At 39.5% G+C, this 27,847-nt stretch overlaps 1 protein-coding gene across 2 annotated transcripts in view; it reads left to right on the top strand.

Moving 5' to 3' along the window:
• The first annotated feature begins 2,875 nt into the window (after positions 1-2,875).
• LOC121369120 (atrial natriuretic peptide receptor 1-like) overlaps positions 2,876-27,847 on the top strand; it is a 125,951-nt gene continuing 100,979 nt past the window's right edge. Inside the window, exon 1 of one of the 2 annotated variants that reach the window (XM_041493983.1) lies at positions 2,876-4,045. In XM_041493983.1, the coding sequence (XP_041349917.1) occupies positions 3,349-4,045 (697 nt within the window). In that variant the 5' untranslated portion in view covers positions 2,876-3,348. Of the gene's footprint in view, positions 4,046-7,175; positions 8,362-27,847 lie in introns of those variants that run through there. The other variant, XM_041493984.1, reaches the window with a different exon arrangement.

Below are 27,847 nucleotides of genomic sequence, written 5' to 3'. Positions count from 1 at the left end.
TTCACTAGAAAACACAACAAAAACACAATACACTTTGGAATCTGTATTAGCCTACGCTGACAAATGTACTGCCGCAGTAGTTAATTAATAACAACAATAATAACAACCCAGAACTGATCACTTAATTAGTTAATCTCTAGGTGTCTAGTTTACACAATATTGTAATCACTTCACCGTGACACAACACCCACGCGTGTGATAATTGAGAAACGCTTCCAGGAGAACTTAATTAATAAAGGAATTACAATTCTATTCCTAACTGGTTAATTTTTAATTAACCCTTACTACTCGTTCAATAACGTGTGATAATTGAGAAACGCTTCCAGGAGAACTTAATTAATAAAGGAATTACAACTCTATTCCTAACTGGTTAATTTTTAATTAACCCTTAACTACTCATTCAGTAACCTTGTAACACAGAATTAATACTGGTACCTATCACAATAAAAACAATAACCTACAGTTTACCTAGGTCCTCTAGGATGACTGGTTAAGCTTTTTATAATTATTTAGGACAGTGAGCCTACAGATTACTGCGTCAGATGACCGGCAGCACCGTCTAAATAATATTGGTATAATACAGTATTAAAATATTTAAAGTCACATCAATCACAACAAGGTTATACACAGAGCAGAAAATATATAATTACCAGTCCGGACGGACAGCGATCCCTTCGAGCCTTCCTTATGTTTCTCCCCGATATCTCTAAAATCCTAGCTATTTATTCAAAACTCTCAGAGACAACGAATATCGCCTGGGGGCATAACGCGGTACCTCACCTATCATCTGATATTTCCACCTCTCCCAGAGTCGGTATATTTTCTTAGATGACCAGACATTCTGTCGCCAGTCGCCAAAATCACGGTCGTCAAAACCGCACTCGCAGAGGTATTACGTAACTACTGGCCACATGGCCTCCACAGCTGGACTAAGTGCATACTGGGATGCACGGTCGCGCGAAGGTATTACGTAACAAAGTGCCCACCTAGGCTAAGTGCATATGGAACTGCACACGGCCGTTTAAAACAAATAATTTCGCCACAGGCGAAAACAAAATTAAGAGCATGTTCCGTCACAGTATATATATATATATATATATATATATATATATATATATATATATATATATATATATATATATATATATATGTATATATATATGCTTATTATAATGTTTTAGTTCCAAGTAATTAACAATTTATATACATATAAACATTGGAATTCGTTAATTCGTTAGAAGTATAATGGGCTATCCTACATTTCCCCTTATTTTGGTTAATATTATTATTGTGTGAAAATCTAGGTTTTACACCAATAGTTTAACAAAAACATACAACATCGTGGTATCCGATTCAAATATGTTATAATAATAGTTTTACTCGAATTGTTATAAATTTGGAATAGCCCACCTTTCTTCCCAGCAGCTCCCGTTACGTCTCTGCCCGTTTCATGTGCCCTTTTTAATGACTAAATTTCTCTGAAAACGCGTCAGCATCGGGGGGTTGGAGGGGGGGGGTGGTTGGGGTTGGGGTTGTTTGCTATTATATATTCAAAATTTTGAACCTCCATACAGATCTCACTCTGCTCAGCTCATTTGCTTTCAGCAAACTCAGACGCTTCCTTTTCTAACATTTTGTGACCCCCTCCTTGCAAAATCTTGGATTCGCCCCTGAAAACAAAACATTAATGATGATATTAACTTCTTTTTTCGGATTTTGTTCATTACTTTACGGAAACACCCATTAGAGTTTGGAGTCTAGACTAAACGTTTCAAATAAGCACGGGCCAAAGTGACCAATGAAAAACGGCATAATTCTTAACGCACCTTGACTAATTTCGTTAAAGTTGCTGACATGCGAAAGCATTGGTGGGGGGGGGGGGGGGGGGGGGGGGGGGGGGGGTAATTTTGTCTTCGGTTTTTTTTTCTCTGTCTTTCTCGATATAATAATGAACTCACTTTTTTACTAATTTCTCAAATAAAAGTGTCATTTCATTTCATTTCCAGTTATTTTCGTGCTTATATCCAATTGAGGTTCAATCACGCTGTCCTGGGCACACACCTCAGCTGTCTGGGCTGTCTGTCCAGGACAGAGGGTTAGTGGTTAGTGAGAAAAAGGGAGGATGTAGTGGTCATACACCTAGCCACTGAGTCGTTAAAACTTGCCCTGGGTGGGAGCCGGTACCGGGCTGCGAACACAGTACCTACTAGCCTTATGTTCGATGGCTTAACCACGACACCACCGCGGCCGGTAGCAAGCATTCAAATGATGTCGTTGTTGTTGTTTTCCTAGTAAAATCTTTCTTTCTCTTTTCTTTCGGGTTTTTTATCTTCTTTTTTTTTAGCATATGTTTTTCGTAGGGTATTTTTTGTGTGTTTGATTTCTGTCAAGCAAAGTAGAAGAATATATATTTTTTTAAACCCTTAATGTGAAATAGGATCCACGGAGACAAAAATAGTTGAACGATAACACATCAATTGTTAGGTAAGTTCGTACTGAGCCCAACTTCTCTGTAGTATCACATTACAGAAGCCATCAATGATAATGTCGGAAAGACGACGCACCGTATATTTTTTTAACTGACACAAGTATAGACATAATTGTTGGGGTTTTTTTTTATATGAGAGGTATATTTACACAGCGATTCGAATCACTATCTATAACACCCTGTACGGCTGTAGCATCACATTTCTATAAAACACACATCGCTTTCTGTGTATGTCCCAACGAGTCGCACAGGCTGTTGCATACCCATTGATACACAATATAATGTTTCCCCAGAATGCAGTGATATATATCTTGAGTCCCTGGCGCATATAACACTGAATCTCTGCAGTTGCAGTAATGTTGAATCCATAATGAGGTAACACTGAGCCCATATATAGCTGGTCGAATAAATGGCTTTACAGAGAGAATTAAGTGTGCATACATTTTGTTGAAGACAACAATATAGAAGGTTATGTGTTGTGCGATTCCCGTCTTTGTTAGACGTCCCGCACTCTGGTATTTCGAGTTCTTTAGGCAGAGGTCCCTCGCTCATTGGACGTCTCTTCCACGCTCGAATCTGACGGCGCGATATACGTTTTACCTCGGCCTGCCGTTGTATTGATGTAACGATTCGAGACCGCCGTGGATGTGAGAGAGCGAATTAGTAAATGGCTTGTGTTATTATGGAAGACTGCAATGCTGTCGCGGTAATGCTCGCCACAGTAGAACGTCTCTATTTTCCAGCACAGATAAAAGTCTGTGCGTGAAATAGTATACGGTGAGAATCGCCCGTTGTTTTCTATTCCACTCAATGGCACTGCGGATTTGTTTTGTGTGTTTTAAACAGTCCCATATTCAGTCATGATATTTAGGCATTTTTACCGTGTGTTGGCTCTGGTTACTTTCGTTAGTTTCGTACCTACGACATTAACAGCTGAGGTGAAAATCGGGGTGATTCTGCCATTATCTGGGAAATATTCTTGGATTTTACCGAAGGCGAGACCGGCGATAGAATACGCCATGGAAACTGTTATGAATGACCCCAATCTTCTCTCCGGACATAATGTCACATTCGTGATCAAGGATTCTAAATGTTCTGCTACTTATGGTCCTTTGGCAGCAATAGACATGTATGAGGAAAAAAGCGCGCACGTGTTCCTCGGTCCAAGCTGCAAGTTTGCCGTCGCTCCAATAGCATTGTATACTTCCGTAAAATGGGACATACCGATCATCTCTGCCGGAGCACTGGTGACAGAGTTCCAGAACAAGGAGCAGTACAGGTTACTGACGAGGATCATGGGACCCCACGCCAAGGCCGGGGAGTTCCTGCTGAAACTGTTTACGAGGTTCAACTGGGATCTCATTGGGATGATCTTTCACGACTTCAAATCCGAAGCTCAGAGCGAGAGGTCTGAGTGCTTCTTCACCCTGGAGACCATTTTCTTAGTTCTTCAGAAACTGACGTACCCGGACGAGCCGTGGTACACGAACTTTGACGAGACCGACCCACGAACGGACTATGGCGACATTTTAGAAACAGCCTCAAAGAAAGTCCGGAGTGAGTATAGCGTACCATTATAAAATAATGATAATGATAATGTTGTGAATTCCTGAACAGCAATATTGAGAAGATAGACAAATAAAGCCCATTCCCACCACCACCACCACCACCACCACCAACAACAACAACAACAACAACAATTACCCAATGCCTTTAGCGAAGATCAGACTATAATTTCCCTTAGCGTAAATTTAAATTTGGTTTTATTTGCTTTAAAACAAAATTTCAGCGAACTTCTCATGCATCAAAAAGTTAATCTGGTGTCCATGACAGCAAAAACCGGTAGTAGTAGCCATGGGTTTCTATTCCCACTGAATCAGCCATGTTCCTTTAGTTAGAATCTGGCCGCGGGTCCTATAATTTCTTAGGGTCCCCATCCATGCCTGCTCGACGGCTAAGTCCCGTCTCCCCTGTGCCATGTTGTAACTTCTGAATATTCGCTGTAGTGCTGGCCGTATTTATACGATAACATTTCCCATTAAGGAGATCATGTAGCAATTGCATTATTGATGCTTGTTAAACTCGGAAGTATATCTCATTTTTTTAAATATGTGATGAGAGCAGGAATATACCAGAGAATATACCAGAAAAGAGAGAGAGAGAGAGAGAGAGAGAGAGAGAGAGAGAGAGAGAGAGAGAGAGAGAGAGAGAGAGAGAGAGAGAGAGAGAGAGAGAGAGAGAGAGAGATGATGGAAGTATAGGAAAGAGAAGAAAAAAGACGTCATTTCACTATTTTGTGTTACATAGCATTGAAACATGGCAACAGACTGGTATTTGTATGAAATAACCACTGTTAGCGATAACACAAGTTCACTGAAACTGTAGGCGTGTGTTGTATTATTAGTTATAATATGATGAAACGAGATTGCAACTTTAATCCTTCTCCGATTACACTCAGGGTAGTACACAAATATTGCGAAAACCAGACACGCTGTTACTGTATTGTGCTGTTGATCCATCCGTCAAAACTTATCTAACCAAGATCTCCAATATCAGCTCTGAGGTTTTCTTTAAAATGATAAACAGTCTTGTCAACTCAACCAAGCCTGACATTTTACATTCAATCTTCTTTCAAGAAAATAAAGTGTCAGGTGGTATTCAAAAGATTTAGAGCATGCTTATTTATATTATCAACAAACCTGGTTCCCGTACTGGGTACACCGTCCTCTGTGCCTTGAATACCTTGTGTCTTTTAATAGTCCATCAACTTATTCAACAGATATAATAATAATACACACAAATTATTTAAAGGGACATTCCTGAGTTTGCTGCAATTTTTAAGACGTTATCGACTAACAGAGACTTCTTAACGATTGTAATTACATATCAAATATATTTTTTCTGCAGAAAATATTAGTGGCTGTATATTAAACGTGTTTCTAGTCGTTGTAATATTAGTACTAGGTTAAATTTAATTTTATTTCCTAAAATATATTTTTTTCGTATGTATGTAATTATTTGATGACAAAATCCAGTTTGGGCTTCTTACAAATATTAAGACGACCAGAAACACATTGAATATACAGACACTGATATTCTAAACAAGAAAATATATTTAATATATAAGTTTAATCATAGAAATATTTTATTAGTCGAAAACATCTTACAACGCATCAAACTCAGGAATGTCCCTTTAATAAAAAATGTGACATATTCACGGGTTCAGGTTCTAGGATGCGCAGATGTGAATGTACCTCATGTCTTTTAATAGTCCATCAATTTATTCAACAGATATAATAATAATAATAATACACACACAAATTATTTAATAAAAATGTGATATATTCAATAGTTCAGGTGTACGATTCTAGGATGTGCAGATGTGAATGTACCTCATGTCTTTTAATAGTCCATCAATTTATTCAACAGATATAATAATAATAATAATAATACACACACAAATTATTTAATAAAAATGTGATATATTCAGTAGTTCAGGGGTACGATTCTAGGATGCGCAGATGTGATTGTACCGTGTGTCTTTTAATAGTCCATCAATTTATTCAACAGAGATAATAATACACACCATCTTTTAATAAACACTGACATGTTTACGGGTTCAGGGGTAAGATTCTAGAATGCGCAGAGGTCAATGTACCTCGTGTTTTAATAGTCCATCAATTTACTCAACAGAGATAACAATACACACAATTTTTTTTAATAAATACTGTGACATATTCACGGGTTCAGGGGTAAGGTTCTAGGATGCACATATGTCAATGTACCTCGTGTCTTTTAATAGTCCATGAATTTATTCGACAGAGATAATAATACACACACAGGCTATTTAATAAACGTTGTGACATATTTACGGGTTCAGGTGGAAGTTTCTAGGATGCGCAGATATCAGTGTACCTTTCTAAATGTGTTACCCCTCTATGAATACTATATGCGTGCTTTTTAATGTTCCACCACCTCCACAGAATATGTCCGCCCCATATATTGAAATAACTATATACCAGAGACGTATTTGCTGGCAGAAGATCCTGAATGGGTGCCAGACAATCTTGAAATTATAGAGATGCTCCAAGTATGAGGGTTGGTGGTATGCGATATTTCAATGTCACTTATCATTTCTTGGCTGCTATAATTTATTCTTCTGTGAACAACGCATTTGAAAGCATTTAACTTGAGCACATCAGTCACAACATATAGACTGATTATGGCATAATGATAATTAATACCTATTTTTATTTTCTCAGTTGCTTTATAATAATTTATTCCGTAATTTTGAAGATGTTTGTGTTTTTTACCTGCCGATAGATACATGTACTTAACTGCACTGATTCTGTCACTGTCAGGTTTGAATATCCCTTTGACTCTCACGTGTACAGAGATTGTATTTTTTAAGGCAATCAAATATTCTTTTTCGCGTTAGGAGGTCTAGTATTACCAAATTAATTTAATAGTTTTATTTGCCATACGCTGTGTACATTGATGTTGACATAATAATAAAACGACAAAATTCCACGGTCACTTTCGTGTTGGCGGATACCTTTAATAAGAAAACTATCTGTAAGCCTAACACAAACTGACGGGCATTTAGGACACCAGGGTCCTTCTATACTCCCTTCATCGACTGGCACGGTGGGTATGGTTTATTCAGAATTGATCGATTGGAAAAGGACTGAAAGACTGTCACGATGCACCTAACCACGAGTAACCGAAGAAAACGACGGGTTTCTCTCATCGACGTCTCGCTCTCCGCTCCACGGGCTGAGGTCCCCGCGCGCGCGCGCTCTGTGAGCAGACGTGAAGTCTCTCATTGGACGTCTTTTCCGCGCTCGAATCTGACGGCGCGATATACGTTTTACCTCGAGCCTGTCGGTGTATTGATGTAACGATTCGAGACCGCCGTGGATGTGAGAGAGCGAATTAGTAAATGGCTTGTGTTATTATGGAATACCGCTTTACTGGCGAGAAAACGCTCGCCACCATACGACTTCTGTATTTTTCACTGGAGTTAAGATTCCGCGTGTAAGGAAGAAACCTTCCAGGCTGGTCTAACGTGTCTTGGTGCTACTTTGGCGTGTTTGTGGGGGTTTTTAATTAGTGGATATGTCATTAATATCACTACAGTTCAGTGCTATTGAATATTAGTATTAAATGTATATATTAAATGCCAGTCATGGCATTTAGAAATATTTATCTGTTCGTTTTGGCCGCGTTCGTGCCTCGGACATTCCAGCTTGAGGTGAAGATCGGGGTAATTCTACCTTTCTCTGGTAAATACCACTGGGTGCTGTCGAAGACACGACCGGCCATAGAATACGCCAGGGAATCCGTGATGAACGATCCCACCCTTCTCGCTGGCCACAACATCACGCTGGTCATCAAAGATTCTAAATGTTCCCACACGTACGGTCCTCTGGCGGCCATAGACATGTACGTGGATAAGAGTGCGCACGTGTTCCTCGGACCGAGTTGCGACTACGCCGTGGCTCCCATAGCTCGATTCTCTTCCGTCAAGTGGGACATCCCGATCATCTCGGCCGGGGCGCTGGTGACGGCTTTTCAGAATAAAACCGAGTTCAAGCTGCTGACGAGGATGATGGGCGCCTACGCCAAAGCCGGGGAGTTTCTGCTGACTCTGTTCAGGGGCTTCCACTGGAAGCTGTTCGGGATGTTGTATCACGATTACAAGACCGATCGCAACATCGGCAAGTCCACCTGCTACTTCACCCTGGAGGCGATCTTCCTGGTCCTCCAGAACCTCACCTACCCGAAGGAGCCGTGGTACACGGACTTCGACGAGACAGACCCCCGAACGGACTATGAATCTATTTTAAGAAAAGCCTCAGGACTTGTTCGGGGTAAGTAGAGTTTGGAGGGGGTATTCCAGTTTTAATCATTATGGGGTGGGGATGGGCGAAAATAAGTAGAGTTTGGAGGGATGTATTCCAGTTTTGATCATGATGGGGTGGGGGTGGACAAAATTAAAGTTTGCTCTTTTTTTGGAGGTGGGGGAGTTCCTGAATTGATCATGATATAGGCGGACAAAATTTTAAAGTTTGCTTTGTTTAACGACACCACTAGAGCACATTGATTTATTTGTCATCGGCTATTGGACGTCAAACATTTGGTAAAAGTCTGAGGAAACCCGCTACATTTTTTCATGGCAGCATGGGATCTTTAATATGCACTTTCCCACTGACTGGACAGCACATACCACGGCCATTGATATACGAGTCGTGGTGCACTGTTTGGGACGGAGAAAACACATTCAGAGAATGGGTCCTCTGAGATGATTCGATCCTAGGACGCAGTTACCTCAGGTGAGCGCCATACTGACCGAGCTAGATTCCGCCCTATACGGGGACAGGGTGATGAGGCGAGGGACACCATAATGGTCGTTTTAAGTGTCTGGTGGGTCCGCCACATTTTAACCTTGAATCTATTTGAAGAAAAGCTTCAAAGCAAGTTCGGGTTAACTATGTACAGTTTGCTCTCGTGGGAGGAGGTTCTGTGATTGATCAGGTGGTGCTCTGGAACTGATCACGTGATGAGGGGGTTGTAATTTTTTATGCCTGGTGGATCTACGGCTTTTTGTTGTGTGTACACATTTAATTTAAATAAAATTTTATTTTTGTGGATGGGGTATATAACCCACCCCGTTTGATAAATTATAGAAGATCCCTTGCCATTTCAAACATGTGGCTGCTCTGAGCAGCGTAAACACTGAGAATATTGATTACAGAGGTATCTTTCGGAAATTATCACATTGGTCTTAGTTGAGATGTGGCACCGGACAGTTTTGTCAATTAACATGTCACAAAAAGAATAAACTAAAATCTGCTTTTGTTTGCATTCAGTTTCACACCCATACATTATTAAAGAGCGAGTTGTAGTAGTTTCAGCTCCCTTGCGAATTCGAGTTCTTGTCTACATTGATCAGCCATTTTCTCTGTGCATGTCGGGATCGAACTCGGGCGACAAGACGCTTACCTGAGGTGGTTGGGTCGAAGGTTCAATCCCCTTGGTAGACCCATTCTGTGATCGTATCTTTTCTCTCCGTTCCTTTTAGTACTCCATCAAGGTTGATGTCTCGCATGAAAGATCACTTAAGTTCTATCTAATGGGAAAAACTGTAGCGGGTTTTCTCGGAACACTACGTATTACAGTTATCAAAAGTTTGACAACCAGTGTGCAAACAAAACAAACTTTACACTTTTTCACCTGCCCTGGCTGGTTGTTTAATGGTGTTACTCACTCCCGCGTTTACTAGCGGTCAGTAATGGGTCCATGTGACTTATTTCCAGACTATCGTCCACGATATCCCCATGGTAACATCTTTATTACATAGGCCGATCCAGGTGGGAGGATATGCCCCCTAAAAGTATTCAAATGCTCTTCTTTTTTTCCCTTCTTTTTTTCCCCTTCTTTTTTTCCCCATTGTGATACCCTCAGTGTTCTCGTTGCTACATTTAAGCGGGGCGCCCCGCCTCGCTATTCTATTTTGCCGCCCTCCTTTCACGTTCCCCGCCCTACTTTATTTTTGAGCGCCCTCCTTTATTTTTAAGCGCCCCTCTTTATTTTCCAGCACCTATCTCCGCTATTTCCAAATGCACTTTTTTCCACACAAAAAACAACGATCAGTCTGCACACTGGACATCAAAGGAAACCAGCCGCGTTGTGTACGAAAAAGCAATTGACTAAACATTTACGACAGATACCGTAACGTAATTTAACAGTATTTTTAACAGCCTCTATTCTGTCCAATATCTGTATCCATTTGTATGTTTGATAGACAATAAAAGTTATATTTTATGTAAGCAATGAAAACATTTAATTTTTTACGGATTCGGCAATCTCCGATTGAAAAAACCCTCTTATTTGGCGCCAAATTTGTCACGTGATCAGAACATCTTTTGTTTCCACTAACTCGTTTGATATTTTGTCCTCAGTTGCAGATATAATTGGTTGAAACTGATGATTTTTACGTTCTGTTATTCTGTTTATTCAGCAGTTCTTTATAAAATATTGTAAACTTTTAATTTTGAGGGGATATGAACGCTTACAAAAACAACGGAAGTGGTAGTGTTTATCATTAAAATCATTTATCTTGAGTGCCAAATAATATATACACCGCCTTTAATAAAACGAAACTACTTTTTATCAGCTGGCGATAATATTTTATCACAGCGATCGATTCATTTGATGAAGATGGAAATAACAAAAATGTATCTGACATTAGATCACTTTACAAACATCTTTATTGTTTTTCGTATATCTTGAAATCTTTATTAAAAATAATAATATTAAAACTTTGATCGGTCCAGCAAAACCGGAACTGCCCGTGAATGTCAGACCGATATTATCTTCGGTTCAATTAAAAGACGATTTTTTTATAAACCCCTTTGCACTTTTTTGTAGGCAAAAACAGGGGTATGTTTTTTCTCAAAGTCTACCAACACACAACAATATGATAATCAAACTACTCCCGAGCTTTGCAATTGTTGCGACGGAGTGTCACGAAGCGTAGCTAAATGTGGGTGCTGTCGGGTTTCTTTCTGTAGTAAGTGTATTAGTGATTAATATGTGGATTTTTTTGTATCACTTAACTCGAAAATGATTGATGTAAAGGTATTTGACGTCAAACATAGGATTGTTGTGGTATTAGAGCGGGACTCGTTGCCTACCGTTTGGTAGTCAGGAATTGCCAAAAAAAGACATAGGCTGGTCTCTGACTGTAATGAGAGCGTGTTTATGTCCAAATGTCCGTCTAGCTCTCTTACAGTCAGAGTACTCGGGCTAGTGCGACACTACCTTTATACGCCGATAAAGTATTGTTACTCGTCCTCTAACTGTCTTAGAGCAGACCCAAAATCTCGTGCAGCAATACCGCTTATAAAGTGAATGTCTGAAGTACTTTATCGGGATATAAATGTACTTCACGTGACCAAATATGAAGCTCCCATTGGACTAGAAATTCAGCTGTGCTCTAATTACGGTTATATGGCGTCAGACATATGGTTAAGGACCATACAGATATATAGAGAGAGGAAACCCGCTGTCGCCACTTCATGAGCTACTCTTTTCGATTAGCAGCAAGGGATATTTTATATGCACCATCCTACAGACAGGATAGAGCTGTGGAGCACTGGCTGGAACGAGAAATAGCCCAATGGGGCCACCGACAGGGATCGATCCTAAACCGACCGCGCATCAAGCGAGCGCTTAACCACTGGGCTACGTCCCGTCCCTATCAGTAAACGATATTAAACTGCACGTCTCTATTCAACACATTTTATATACAGGATGAACCCATTATTCGCTCTTTATCTTTCTGCCACATGTGCGTTATGAAAGAATAATGCTGCCTTTATGCAGAGTAAAACCACACATTGATTAATACAGGGCTTTAGTAACTGTACGTACTGCTGTCTGCAAGTTATAAAGTATCTAAAAGGTTTAATAATATTGTACGTCAGAAAATGTGGTGCAAATTGCAGTGGAATTTCACTTTTGTTCGTAGTGGTACACATGTATAATGTTCGTGTAATTTGTGGACTAGTGTAGTCAACGAATTTAAGGATGCAATGAAAATATAATACATGCATATGTTACAGTCAAACAGTAGTAATTGTAAAATGACGGAAATGGTTATAGTCCGTCCCATCATTTTATAAAACTATTTTCTGTAAATAATTTCAATTTGGTTTGACGTATGAAGAAAAGTAAAAGTGTTGTGGATATAACCAAAATATACTATGTCTGTGTGCAATTTACAAATCAATCCGCTCAGACATAAATAATTTGTAGTAAATTTCATTGTATGAAAAAAGGCGTTCTCTGTGGGATGGACTATAGGCAGTTCGTAAATTGCTTAGTGAATCAATTACTTTACAAATTGCCTGATTTTAGACTTCCACTGTAACATTTACATATAATTCGAATTTATTACACTACCTTTTTCATCCACGAATCCACGAAATTTGTCTTTACTCAAAAGCACGAACATTTAAGCTCACGAAAATACAGGATTTCACAGTAGTCAGCTATTCCATAATTATCACATGGGGGTGAGAGGTAAATCATCGCTTGTAATTGCCATCATTCCTATTTGCTCATTTACGGAATAACCTTGAAGTTCCGTCTTATGTAAATATAAATTTATTTAAAAGGTTTCATAATTGTGTAACAGTTAATAATTCTATTATGTATTCTTGTAATAAATATTGCTAGAGATTGTTATTTCATCTCCAGCATAGAGAGTCATAATACAAACAATGTACACAAATGAATATGCTCTGTTAGTTACATATTCTCAGATGTAAGTCTTCAGTTGGGAAATACTTGCTTTCAGCAACATAACATGCATTTATACTAAATTAATTTTAATGTTACATTAATGTATGAGTCGTAATAATAACATTATAAAAACCTTGGGTTAGGACGTAGCCCAGTGGTAAAGCGCTCGCTTGGTGCGCGATCGGTTTGGGATCGATCTCCGTCGGTGGGCCCATTGGGCTATTTCTCGTTCCAGCTAGTGCGTCACGACTGGTATATCAAAGGCCGTGGTATGTGTTATTCTGTCTGTGGGATGGTGCATATAAAAAAATCCTTGCTCTCCTGCTTGTTGGAAGGTGCATAGAAAAGATCCCTTGTTTTACATCCAATAGCCGATAATTAATAAATCAATGTACTCTAGTGGTGTCGTTAAACAAAAGAAACTTTAACTGTTTAATTCTGAACCTAGCGGTGGCAATGTTGTATTTTTTGTATCAAGTTATTCATCGAAGTAGTGATTCTAAATCATCTGACGTATAATTACATATATCAGGTTACTAATTGCTGTAATCTAAATGTTAAAATAGTTACCCAGTTAAGTAAGTGTTGTTGAAATAATTTCTGCACGCTGACATTCGTGTGGTATTTTAGCAGTAAAACGTCAGACAGTAATATAAATGCATGTATAGTTTGTTCGATATGGCTAAGCCATTTTCTATGTCGTGTTTCGTCCATTAGATATGCATCAAGTGACTTTAAACACCCATTCTGGTGCGGATGTAACATTGTTAGACAAGACAATCCCATGCCAAATTATTGTATCAATTTATATTTGAACATCGAAAATGAACCTTTTGTTTTTTGTTTCTCTCTCCTCCTCTGTTTCTTCTTCCTCCCCCTCTTTCTCCTCCTCTCTCTCTCTCTCTCTCTCTCTCTCTCTCTCTCTCTCTCTCTCTCTCTCTCTCTCTCTCTCTCTCTCTCTCTCTCTCTCTGTATGTGTGTGTTTCTCTCTGAAAAACCTAATGTAATATTACATCATATAATCATAATAGCCATCATCAACATCATCATCATCATCATCATTATCATCATCATCATCACCATCATCTCTCTGGCTCTGTCTTTCTTTCTTTCACCATCACCATCACAATCGTCATTTTATTTTTGAGTTCAATTACTAAAGTTCCGTTATATTTTTTCCAGACTTTCATTGTTAAAGGTATATTGTCACAGACCACTGACCTATTTAATGGTCTAACAAAGTATTACCTGAACAAAAATAATTTGATTTGTCCCTAAATGTACTTTATTCAACCATCTTCATAACCACCATACTCCATTTATTAATGACATTTTGTAAAAATAATAGAATTATGGCATTGGTCCATAATTCAAAAACTAAAATTGCCGAAAGGGATAACAAGTAGTTCACTCCATCATGGTTCAGTTAAGGTGATGCGATAGCTAGATTTCGTTTCCAATAATTAATGTAATTTTTATTTATTATTAATTTTTAGAGTAATACGGTCTTTAAATCCGTGACAGTATGCCTTTAAATGGGAATATCATTATTTTGGTTGGTTGGTTGATTGGTTGGTGTTATAGACAGGTCAGAATGGGTCTTTTTTCCCCCTCGGAAACCTTTATTCTCTTTTAGTTTAGCCTACCGTGTTTTTTGTTTACCTAAAGTCAGTTAGTGCGGTTAGGATGAATTGTGCTGCACGTTAGGATAATAAACAAACTGTTGTTGTATATTGTGGATTAAAGATCAAAGTAGATAACTTCTGGGTAAAAAACACCTTTTGTTTACGAACACTCAAAGACGTAGTCAATTCAAGGTAAAATGTTTGGAACGACAATCTTATCAATAAAGGTACATGGACATTAACTTTAAGGTCTGGAGTAGCCAATTGATTCCTTATGGATAATTTCCTCAATAAAAGTCGACTTTCACCTCAAGAGAAACAATGGAATTTCCTATTGCTGGGAGCGGCGAAGGCAGAATGCGGTCTCGCAATCAATACGCAAGGTTATTCACATTTATACGAACATTTGTCATTAAGGTGTATCGATGATCGAGTTTGCCATCAAATTCGTGGAGTCGGTTTCATTGCGGACATTATTTTAGTCAAATAACAATGATTTTAAAACAACAATACGAATCAATTACAAGAACATCCCATTGTCTTCTTTTTTCTATTTGTATTAAAGCTATGGCATTCATTTGTTATTTGGTGTATCCTTCACATGGAAATATATTAGTGATGTGTTTACGAAAGTACGGCGATAAAAATGGTAATTTTGAATCGTAGTATTCAGAGTAAACCCTCTACATTTTTTCCCCATTACCAGCAAGGGATCTTTTATATGCACTTTCCCACAGACAGGACAGCACGTACAACGATCTTTGATTTACCAGTAACAGGCCATTGGTTATGGCATGTTCAGGAGGCCGAACGATCGCGGTCGCTCGCTAAACTGGTGTTTGCGCAAAGCATTAAATCAATATGATATAGAACGTTGTTACCAGTCGAATTGTTGGTCAGCGTTCTCCCTCCTGAATACGCCTCTGGTCTCGGCGATGTAGTGCTTAAACCATCTTGTAGATATTGGGTTCGCATCCCGGTACCGTCTCCCACCCAGTGTGAAGGTTTTTTCCTACTAAGTAAGGAGATGTAAGGCCACTCTGTCGACTTTTCCCTCACTAATACGTTAACCATTAACCCATTCTGCTAGACAGGAACCTAATATAGCTGGATTGTAGGCATAGGACAGCGTGTTTGAACTTTATTATAGACAGGACAGCACATACCACGGCCTTTGATATACCAGTCGTGGTGCTGCACTGTAAGGAACGAGAAATAGCCCAATGGACCCACCGACTGGGATCGATCCTAGACCGACCACAATTAAAATTAAATGAACTGAAATGATGACAATATCAGAAGGACAACTTACCTACGGAGTTTCCTCCATTCTCTGCTCCCCCCACCACCCCCCCCCCCCCCACCCCCCCCCCCCCCACCCCCCCCCCCACCCCCCCCCCCCCCCCCCCCCCCCCCCCCCCCCCCCACCCCCCCCCCCCCCCCCCCCCCCCCCCCCCCCCCCCCCCCCCCCCCCCCCCCCCCCCCCCCCCCCCCCCCCCCACCCCCCCCCCCCCCCCCCATCTTCGGCGCAGACCAGCATGTGTGGTTTAGAGATAAATCACTTGGGTGTCATATTCCCCGCAATATTTCCCACAGCCAATCAGATATACACTGGAAAGGATATTGCCAGACCAGTCCCCCGCTTCAGTTCTCTGACAGGAGTACGGATGGAAATAGCATTAGTTTGAGGAATAATTCATCACTGCGGTGGCATCTTTCCTTATCAATGCGTGAACGGGTTTGCTGCCCGATGTTGGCTCATATTATAAGCAAACAGGAAACCCGTTACATTTCAAACAAATATCAGTCTGTGCGAATCGTTTGTGTATATTTCGTTTAATAATAATTGCTACAGAGGCAACAAATATTAGAACGGAAAAACTAACGTTCAGTGTCATTTTAGTATATTAAGAAAAAAATAAAATAAACAAAAACAGCGGCTATAGTTTGTGTCAAACGAGTTCCAGGTAGTGTTGAAAATCGGTCGGAATTTCATCATCGATCATCGGTTATAATCGGTTTGCACCGACCGATCAGCTTACGATTATAAAATCGGTTAGAATTATAACAACATAAGGCAAATTTCAATTACAAGGAACACGCATCTTACAAATAGATAGTTTACTAACTACATGCATTTAATCTAGTTTTCTTTATGTACAGTTCACACTACGGGCGGGACGTAACCTAGTGGAACAGCGCTCACCTGATGTGCGGTCGATGTAGGATCGATCCCCGTCATTGAGGCATTTCTCGTCCAGACAGTGTAGGTCGCGATTGGTATATCAAAGGTCGTGGTACGTAATATCTCGTCTGTGGGATGATGGATTGAAATTATTTCTTGCTACTACTTGAAACATGTAGCGAGTTTCCTTTTTAGGACTATATGTCAAAATTACCATATGTTTGACATCCAATAGCCGATGGTGAATAAATCAGTGTGCTCTAGTCATGTCGTTAAACAAAACAAACTGTAACTTTAATTTAATAACTACATGTACAATTAAAACCAAACACCAACTCCAAAATATTTACATCAGTTCCATCATCTAAACTGAAGGAACAGCTATTACAGTTAACATTTTCTGCGACAGTCTCTTGTGGACTTGTATAATCGATCATCACATCGGCAGAACAGAATCGATCAATTTTCGATTATAATCACCAATTCCAGGGTGCGATGAAAAGAAGGGCATGTCTGGTTAACGACACTTCGGCATATTTCGTTTCTGAGATAGGGCTATTTCGATACTTCGACTGCACACACACACACACACACACACACACACACACACACACACACACACATATATATATATATATATATATATATATATATATATATATATATATATATCTGTGTATATATATAAACATGATTGATTACATCATTTAAATAGCTAGACGTACCAAGATATAATTAACTGATGCTCGTAGATCCATAGTGTGCAAATATAATCCACGGGTGAATTTAGTATAACCACACACTACTCCATTACAAGAGGTGTGCTGTACAAAGATACATGTTCTCGCCGTGACTTGCGTAACGATTGTAACGTAGGGTTGTATTTGTGCTGTAACGATTAGAGTCACACGCTGCAAGTTTTGAGGAAGTTAGTAGTATAAGGGCCTGTATGGCGTCATGACCTTGACCTTGGTATGAGTCATAGGTGTGTCATTATAGTCTGACCTTGGCCGTGACCTTGGTGTACTTGGCAGGTGTCTGGCCTTGGTGTGAGTCATAGTGGTGTGGCCTTGGTGCTGCCCGTGTCCCATAGTGGTGTGGTCTACTAGGGTGACTGACGCTCTGCCCGTGTCCCTGACCGACTTAGGCATGGTACTGGTGTCCTGGTGTGACTGCTGCCCTGACCGACTTAGGTTGGTACTGATCATTCCATTGGGGAGACCATGACGACTTTGGGTGTCGGGGGACTTTGTTTGTTGCTGTTCCTCAGATCTTTTTCTTTTTCCGACTTTGGGTGTCGGGGACGTGGGATCGTAGAGTTCTAGACATCGATCCACACTGTACATGATCTGACTTTTCCCACCACGTTGCACTGGAAAATAAGGTTGAAGTTTACCTTCTGCCTGCAGTTTATAGAAACGGGTCCACTTATCCACGTCGGGTACATATAACTTGTACTGGTCTGACATGTTGCTCCTCTGAAAGTTCTACCTCAAATGACGAGTTTTCCAAAACTATTTTACTTATATACCTTATGACGCATAAAGATATGGTACAGGGATGTTTGAATGTGTGTGATACGTATGACCAGTGTCCCTCCTCCCAAGCACAAATCTCATCGTGCGAGCTCCCAAAAATAATCGTTACCAAAATATTACCCTTTACCAGTGTTACTACCATAGGGACACGTCCAGAGACACACTCATGGACCCAGGACATAAATAAGAAAGCAAAACCTGTTATTCACGGTTTTATTCACAACATACAACATGAAAACATAGCACACAAGTGTCTAAAACATTTAATGTCTGAACAGGTTGTTCACATAAGGACATCTTGGAGAGAGTCTGTAATGTTCCATCACTGGGTCGTCTGTCTTCTTCCATCGGTAGACGCGAAGTCCGCAACAGTAACAGGTGATGGCATCGTGGTCTCCCGTGTAGTAGAAACCGGCCTTGGCAAGTTCTTTTGGTTTTTGACGTAATTGTATGGGCCACCGAGCATACGTCAGCATCCGGGCATAGAAATGTCTCATTTCGAGACGATGACAGAACACGTAACGTCTCGAATAGCAATCTTTCTCACAGGCAGCATCTGTTTCACAGGCAGCATCCGTCTGATCTGTGGGTTCATCCACGAGTTCACCATCTTCAGTTCCAACCCCAATGTCACGTGTAGCATCCGTTTGATCCGTATAATGAATACTCTTCTTCTCCTCATCTTGTTTGGTAGTCACTCTTTTACATTTGATTGTATGTCTTTCTGAACATTTGCAGACCAAGACGTCGTCCTCGTCGCTACTGCTGCTGCTACTAACACTGCTCGAATATCCCGATGTCATTTTCTTCGTACCAGAATATCTTCAAACTCCAAAGCAAAAATAGATCTCGTTCACAGAACTTTCGGCAAGCGAATGACGCTACTAACAAAACACCCCTTTTTATATCTAAATACTAGCCTACATAGGTCAAGGCCAGTCGTAAGTAGGCCAAGGACAATAGTCTGGGGGACAGTCCAATGGCACAACGGAACTAGTCTAAGTAGGTCAGGGCATTACTCACACCAAGGCCAGACACCTGCCAAGTATGCTAATGTCGGTCCATGACTCACACCAAGGCCAGACACCTGCCAAGTGTGCCAAGGTCGTTCTTTCTTCAAAGCAATGGGCTGGGGATGTTTCACACACACACACACACACACACACACACACACACACACACACACACACACACACACACACATTCCTTTCTTCTCCTTAACAAACATCCCTTTCTTCTCCTTAACAAATATTCCTTTCTTCTCCTTAACGCATATGCCTTTCTTCTTAACAAACATTCCTTTCTTCGAGACAAATATGTCTTTCTTTCCATATGACTAAAACAAAATACTAAAAATAAATATTTGTATTCAATTAATCTTTATTTTACGAGGAAGGAAATGTTTTATTTACTCAACACATTTTATTTACGGTTATACGGACATATGGTTAAGGACCACACAGATATTGATTGAGGAAAGAAAGAAATGTTTTATTTAACGACGCACTCAACACATTTTATTTACGGTTATACGGACATATGGTTAAGGACCACACAGATTTTGAGAGAAAACCCGCTGTCGCCACTACATGGGCTACTCTTCCGATTAGCAGCAAGGGATCTTTTAGTTGCGCTTCCCACAGGCAGGATAGCACATACCACAGTCGTTGTCCAGTTGTGGAGCACTGGCTGGATATAGCCCAATGGGCCCAACGACGAGGATCGATCCCAGACCTACCGCACATCAAGGGAACACTGAGCTACGTCCCGTCCACACAGGGTTATTAGAGGATGTTTGTATTGGGTTCTGCTTGAACATAATAAATAAATAAACAAATAAATAAATAAATAAAATAAAAACAAATAAATAAATAAACTAATTTAAAAAATAATAATAGAATTTTTTTTTCTACCACATGAGATACGAACGACGTACCTTTCACGCTAACGACTGAGCTACCGAGACATTGGCAAAGCCTGTCATTTAAACCATATATATGTGTGGGTGTGTGTGCTCGCGGGATGAAGCGACGAAATAGGTCAGTTCATAATAATCTTGTGAATGCGCTATCAGATAGCGTAGAACGAAAATTCTGTTTTACACCTATTTAAATCATTTCGTCTTTCTGCCAGACTTTGAGAACGTAACTTCTAGTTCCGAAGAGTATTGTCATCGACAATAAAATAGAATACCACCGCTTCCCGGATGTAAACAGTGATAACCACTCATCATTCAATGCGCTAAAAATAAATACACTACCTCGCGTCGGGCAGAGTCCTTAGACGTGATACGTTAACGACACCACTAGAGCATATCGATTTATTAATCATTGGCTATTGGATGTGAAACATATTTCTGACAGTTTTAGAGAGGAAACCCCCTGCACTTTCCCATTAGTAGCAAGGGATCCTACATCATCCCTGTCAAGGCTAGGCGATGAGTCCCACACCAAGTACGTCAAGGCTATGACTTACACCAAGGTCGCACACCTGCCCAGGTATACCAGTCACTGCCTTCTAAGTCGGTCAATGCTAAACAAATCGGTCAGGGCCAGTCCAAGGACATCAGTACCAACCTAAGTCGGTCAGGGACACGGGCGAGCGTTCACCCTAGTAGACCACACCACTATGACTCACACCAAGGCCAGACACCTGCCAAGTACACCAAGGTCACGGCCAAGGTCAGACTATAACGACACACCTATGACTCATACCAAGGTCAAGGTCATGACGCCATACAGGCCCTTATACTACTGAAGTTGGAACGATTGCAACACGTTCTCATTCCCACGAATACGCTCTCAGCCAATCAAACTGTTATAAATCAATACTACCAGTCTGATATACGTCATATTATGAAGCCCATGAAGTCAATTTGTTAACTAATAGTATTTTAAGCAATAGTTAAATATATTGTTTAGATGTAAGACCAAGTTTGTTGCCGTACTAGCCAGTGTACTGTGACTGGTATATCAAAGACTGTTGTATGTGCTTTCCTGTCTGTTGGAAAGTACATATAGAAGAGCCTTTGCTGCTGATGGAAAAATGTAGCGGGTTTCTTTTCAAGATTAAGCGTTAGAATGACAACCAAATGTGTGACATCCAATATCTGATGATTAATAAATCAAATTGTTTTTGTGGTGTCGTTAAACCAAAAGAAATAAACTTTGCACACAGAGAGAGAGAGAGAGAGAGCCAGACACACATGCATACACATACTCTGATCTCTCTTAGTTCACCATGTTGGTAAATCCTCATTACTCTCCTATTTATGGCACTTTCATATTGCGTATGTGTTCATTCTATGAAAACTTCACGAATGGTTGCAAAATGGCTGATGCTAAGAATGTTTGGGTTTGTCTGTGATTGCATAATATATCTGTGAACTCTGGGCTGATGAGTGATATATGTTACGCGGGTCCTTACAAACGTAGACAAGATCGTCTCTGAACAGACAGCTCAGATAGCTGAGATATTTCTTGAGTTGTAACTGAGTTCCTTCAACATCACATCCCTTTACTTCATCGCCAGTGAAATCATTTCTCAAACAGCCAGTGAAATCATTTCTCAAATAACCAGTGAAATCATTTCTAAAATAGCGGTGAAACCATTTCTCAAATAACCAGTGAAACCATTTCTCAAACAGCCAGTGAAATCATTTCTCAAATAGCCAGTGAAACCATTTCTCAAATAGCCAGAGAAACCATTTCTGAAATAATCTGTGAAATCATTTCGGAAATAACCAGTGAAATAATTTCTGAGATAACCAGTGAAATAATTTCTGAAATAACCAGTGAAATCAGTTCGCAAATAACCAGTAAAATAATGTCTCAAATAGGTAGTGAAATCATTTCTCAAAATCAAATTATTTATTTCTTTAAGTGTTTACAACTTATTGGCATTATTCAAACATAAACATAAAATAAATGAATACTGTACATGATAATGGTGGAAAGTGATTTATCTTACTGAATACATAATATATTTGTGCACTAATTCAACATATCACGGTTTTACGTACTGATCAATTAATGAGATATATATATCGTTATTGAGCATAGCCAGAGGTAAAATATACTATAGTGCTAACTGTGTATAGGGTTTAGCGAATAATTTGCGGCTAAATATAACATGCCCACCATCTTTGTTAGTCAGTTGACAACAAAGAATTATGGGTAAACTTAAGTGTGTTGAATGTGTACACATAAAGCAATAACGTCACTAGTGCATGCGTGTGACATACTCTCAAGATTACCCCCTAAATTAAAATAAATAACGAAGTAAGTGGTATAAAATTTCAATTTCAAAGCAAAAATGTATAAATATTTTTGGCGGCAACCGCCATCCTTGCAAGTTTAACCTAGCACCTTTAAGAGAGATTAAAATAGCTTTCTGAATTACGGCTCAGAGAGTTAACTGTTTTTAAAAACGAACGTAATGCTGGGATATTAAACTACAAGGTATGTATTTAATTAACTATTAGAATTTCGCTCGCACCACTGTCATTTTGATTAAATCGTACTACATTATATGATCTTATTATGTCGACAGGGGCGGGACGAAGCCCAGTGGTAAAGCGCTCGGTTTGGGATCGATCCGCGTCTGTGGGCCCACTCGGTTATTTCTCGTTACAGCCAGTGCACCACGACTGGTATTACAAAGGCCGTGGTATGTGCTATCCTGTCTGTGGAATGGTGTATATAAAATATCCCTTGCTACTATTGGAAATGTAGCGTGTTTTTTTTTCTCTAAGACTATATTTCAAAATTACATGTTTGAGACCCAATAGCCGATGGTTAATAAATCAATGTGCTCTAGTGGTGTCATTAAACAAAACATTTTCTTTTTTATTATGTCGACAATTCGACTCGCATATTTGCATGGTCCATAGTCGTGTTGGTGGGGGTATTATCGTGTCTGTACGGTTAAACACAACCTGCTTACACAGTCCGCATTTTTGTGCGTCCTTTGAGTTGTGTTTATTGACAGATTTTACTGTACCACATAATTGTGAACACTCCCTAACCACATGTGTCAACAAGTTTTAAATAATGCCAACCAAAACGTCGATTTTCCGATCACCGAAACTCCGTAAAATTATAAAATCGTTAGAGTGCTTCAGTCCATGTGTAAATTTCTTTATAACGTTATCTACGGTGTGGCGCAAAATGACAGAGAAATTAGGTGCAGTATTGCAGAGAGCGCAATTTGAAAGGAAGGGAATCGAATATTAAATTGTGTTGCATAGAACAGTACTATGAATGAATGGATAAATAGATGGATGAATGAATGAATGGATGGATGGATGGATGGATGGATGGATGGATGGATGGATAAATGAATTATGCATGGATGATATGTTTTGCTTGTTTTACGACACCACTAGAGCACAATCATTTATTAATTAACAAATATTGTCAAACATTTGGTAATTCTGAAATATAGTCTTAGAGAGGAAACCCGCTACATAAAATGCACGGATGAATGTGTTGATGAACGATTAAATGAACGATAAAATAAATTAAGTAATTAATTAATTAACTAATGAATTAATTAATGCATTTTTAACGATATTCCAATTCGAAAAAACATATCTGCTGTTGGTAGTATTGTAACATTTCCGAATCAGTTGAATACGATCTATAATGGACAGAGATATAGTCATAATATATAATAATAATACATTATTAACGACTGGACTTACTTTGCTGCTTTTAAGACTTTACCAACTCAAGCTAGATTTACACTTCACCGCCGACTCTTGTTGATGAGTAGTTGACTCGCCCGGTCCTGCTTCTGATCAAACCTAATACTCATTTTTCAGTCAATTCTGTATAATTTTAACACAGTTCATATTAAATTTTAGTGCGTGTTCTTTCAACGCGTCTTAGTTTACCTAATAAAAAATATATTTCAGTTGCGCATAATAAGGTCGGCAATCAAAATATGAATTGACCTTAACGATCAATGCAAATAAGTGGATTCGAAAATACATATATATATATATATATATATATATATATATATATATATATATATATATATATATATATATATATATATATATATATATATATATATATATAATGCACACATTGTCGAAAACTCAACCGTAACTGAAATTTCCTGAAAGGCCCTTTAACGTATATTCAAGCTCAGACTATCATGCAACTGATAAATATTGCTGAATAATCGCTGTAAATGGAAAATGCACTGAAGCGGACATAAATTTCAGCATCGACGACTTTCGATTTTTCTTCATTAGCATTTTTTTAGCATATGTTTCGTCATTTTTATTGAAGCTGTGATTAGTTATCGATATTTTTTATTCGAAAACAGACTAGTTTCGAAGTAATTAGTTGCATAAAGGAGCGGAGTGCAGTTCATTTCAGGTGCGATGCGGTCATGTGAGGTGCTGTGGGTCGCAGGACTTGTATCCATCACTGGACTTGATTTTTCCCTTTCAACCAGGCCCCGTGCTTATAAAACTTAAAAGTCTAGACTGTAATAAAGTCCAGACTTTAACGTCATGGCAACGCCATTCAAATAGCATTACGTTAAAGTCTGGACTTTATTACAGTCTAGACTTTTAAGTTTTATAAACACGGCCCCAGTACACTCACACGCACGCACGCACACACACACACACACACACACACACACACACACACACACACGACTGGTACATCAAATGCCGTCTTATGTATGTACTGTCCTGTTAATGAGAAAATGCACATAAAAGATAGCTTTTTGGAAGGAGTATGTGTATCGGCTTCTCTGTCTGTCTGTATTTCTGTCTCTCTCTCTCTCTCTCTCTCTCTCTCTCTCTCTCTCTCTCTCTCTCTCTCTCTCTCTCTCTCTCTCTCTCTCCCTCTTCCTACTCAGATTATTTGAATCGCAGCAAAGGAAAGGAAAGACAAGGCCACATAAGTAGGACAGTACATACTACGGCCTTTGATACAGTCGCGATGCATAGGTGGGGAGGGTGTGTGTGTGAGTCCACCGCACGTCATGCGAGTTCCCTACCCCTGCACTGCAAGAAATATGGAACAAAATTATTAACAGCCAGTAGATATTTTCGTTAATTAATTTTGTTGAGTGCATTATATAGGTCATATTGACACGCAACTCGTAAACATTTTGTTGTGATGTTAGCTAGCGTACATTTCCTGACTGATCGTGTTTCAAGTCGAATAACCAAATCGTTTCTAAACGTTCGCCAATCGTTAGAGATGTCTCGAGTCTGTTGGGAAATCAAGTAAATCATATTGTATGTTTTTACCGACTTGCTCAGTTTCATCCATTTTATTTGGATAGGTGACTTGTGCATGGAATGCAATGTTTTAATAGATTGTTCATTCGCTTATTCAGTCCTTCATACTTTCGTCAATGCATTCATTAGGGCTTTAGGAACGATATCTGAAGTTAGGGGAGGAGCACACTGCCCAATAGGGAGGGCACAATGTTTAGGTGGGGAACAAGCTAGATTTTTTATCTTTATTTATATGGAGTAGGACAAACGTACAGTGAGTGCCCTATCTCATCTCGACTTCCATTCCCCTCCCCGCCCTCTCCCCTCCTCTCCCCTACCGTTTCTTAAAGGTGTGTTCATTGATACATTTTTGTTCATTATTTTATTCATTCATTCGTTCGTTCGTTCATACATTCGTTCATTCATTTATACATTCGGTCCTTTCATTAATTAATTCATTAATTCATTCATTCGTTTGTTCATTCAGTTATTCATTTATTCAATAAGTTTGATTACTCATTCAATTTTGCTATATATGTCACAATGTCATGTATTCAGCTGAAATCTGATTCCATCCATGGATCAATTTATCGTTTTAATGCATCAACAGTAAAACATTGATAGTACATCACTACCCAATATATCGCTTTATTTTCATTTCTCTGCCAACAGTAAATTTGGAATTCAATTTTTATCCATGTACATCTCTGAACTGTCGATCGTCTTAACGTCCCATCAGTAAAACAAGAGCACTCATCGTAACGCAACAATATTGCTTTATTATGATTCTGGCGCCAGCACTGAAATTGTATTAGTTTTATTCATGTTCAGATTTGTTTGCGTAAGTAATAAAAAAGGGACCTCCGTATTTTTAGCAATGGCTTGTTCTTCAAGAAAGCATTGATTAGTCGCTATAAAAATCGCTCGAACAAGTACCTTAATCGGAAGCTTGCCGTCCATAAAAGGGCGGCTCTCATAACGGAACGCTCTTTGAATGCGACCGGCAATCTCGGACAGGACAATGGCGAATACTCAATATATATAATAACGGTCATCAGTCATGGCCGTCAGCGTTATGGACTGAAAACCTCTTTATCTGTATGCATGAATGGGCATTTATCTACACGATAACGTGTCTCGGTTCAGACATTGCTAACGTATTGTTCCTCAAAATACAATACACCCAATGAACAACCACCACCACCACCCACCCCCCAACACCCCCCACCACCCCCAAAAAACTAAAAACAACAACAACAACAAGAAACCGACCGCCCCTCCCACACCCCAATAAGTCCTTTGGTGCAAGTGGCCATGCTGTTTTGTAGAAGTTAAAATTCAGATGTGGTATAAAGGGCACCTTGTATATCGACCACCTTCTAATAGCGCACCATTGTGCAGGCATCAGTTATATAGTATACTGAGCACCAAAAGAAACGCGAATAAACAGATCCGGAAAAAAAGTTAACGTTTGTTTTGTTTAACGACGCCACTAGAGCACATCGATTAATTAATCATCGGCTAATTGGATGTCAAACATTCGGTAATTCTGACTTGTAGTCATCACATTTAGCCCGCTGCATTTTACCATTAGCAGCAAGGGATTTTTTATATGCACTTTCCAACATACAGGAAAGCACATACCACGGTCTTTGGTATATCAGTCGTGGTGCACTGGCTAGAACCGGGAAAAAAACACTGTGGATGGGAGCTGGTAACGGAATGCGAACCCGGCACATACCAGGATTCTGTAATGGGGGGTTACACAATTCTAAAAAGGTCAATTCTAGTTTGTCAAAGGCAAATGAGCCAAGGTCCAAAAGAAAGTAAGATCTGTAGGGGGTTTGGGGATTGCTGCTTGAAAACTTTTGAAATAAGAATGATTAAAGATGCGGTTTCAGGGAAATTTAGTGTTGTATATTGTGGATATTTCTCGTTCTAGCCAGTGCTCTACAACTGGCGTAACAAAGGCCGTGGAATGTACTATCCTGCCTGTGGGATGGTGCATATACAAGATCCCTTGCTGCTAATCAAAAATAGTAGGCCATGAAGTGGCGACAGCGGGTTTCCTCTCTCAATGTCAGTGTGATCCTTAACCAAATGTCCGACGCCATATAATCGTAAATAAAATGTGTTGAGTGCGTCGTTAAATAAAACATTTCTTTCCTTCCTTATATAATGACACTGTGTACACTGGTAGAACGAGCTAGACCCAAATACTAAAGTAGATCAGACTTCATATGATAAAAGTGTGTTGATAAACCGATCCAGGTTGCCTCGAGCTAATTATGTAGTCTGCCTGGTCGTGAATTGGCAACAAAAATAGATGGATTACTTTATGTATATTGCGTCGATAATTTTTCATCTCTGTAATGGCGACGCTAAAAGCAGCCTATTCTAAAACATGGGAAATAATTTAGCTAATTCAATACAAACACAAGCGTTACG

The sequence above is a fragment of the Gigantopelta aegis genome, chromosome 3 (genome assembly GCF_016097555.1).
Source record: "Gigantopelta aegis isolate Gae_Host chromosome 3, Gae_host_genome, whole genome shotgun sequence".
NCBI classification, from domain to species: Eukaryota; Metazoa; Mollusca; class Gastropoda; order Neomphalida; family Peltospiridae; genus Gigantopelta; species Gigantopelta aegis.
The sequence above is the reverse complement of the archived record's forward strand: the minus strand, read 5'-3'. Positions and strand labels throughout refer to the sequence as shown.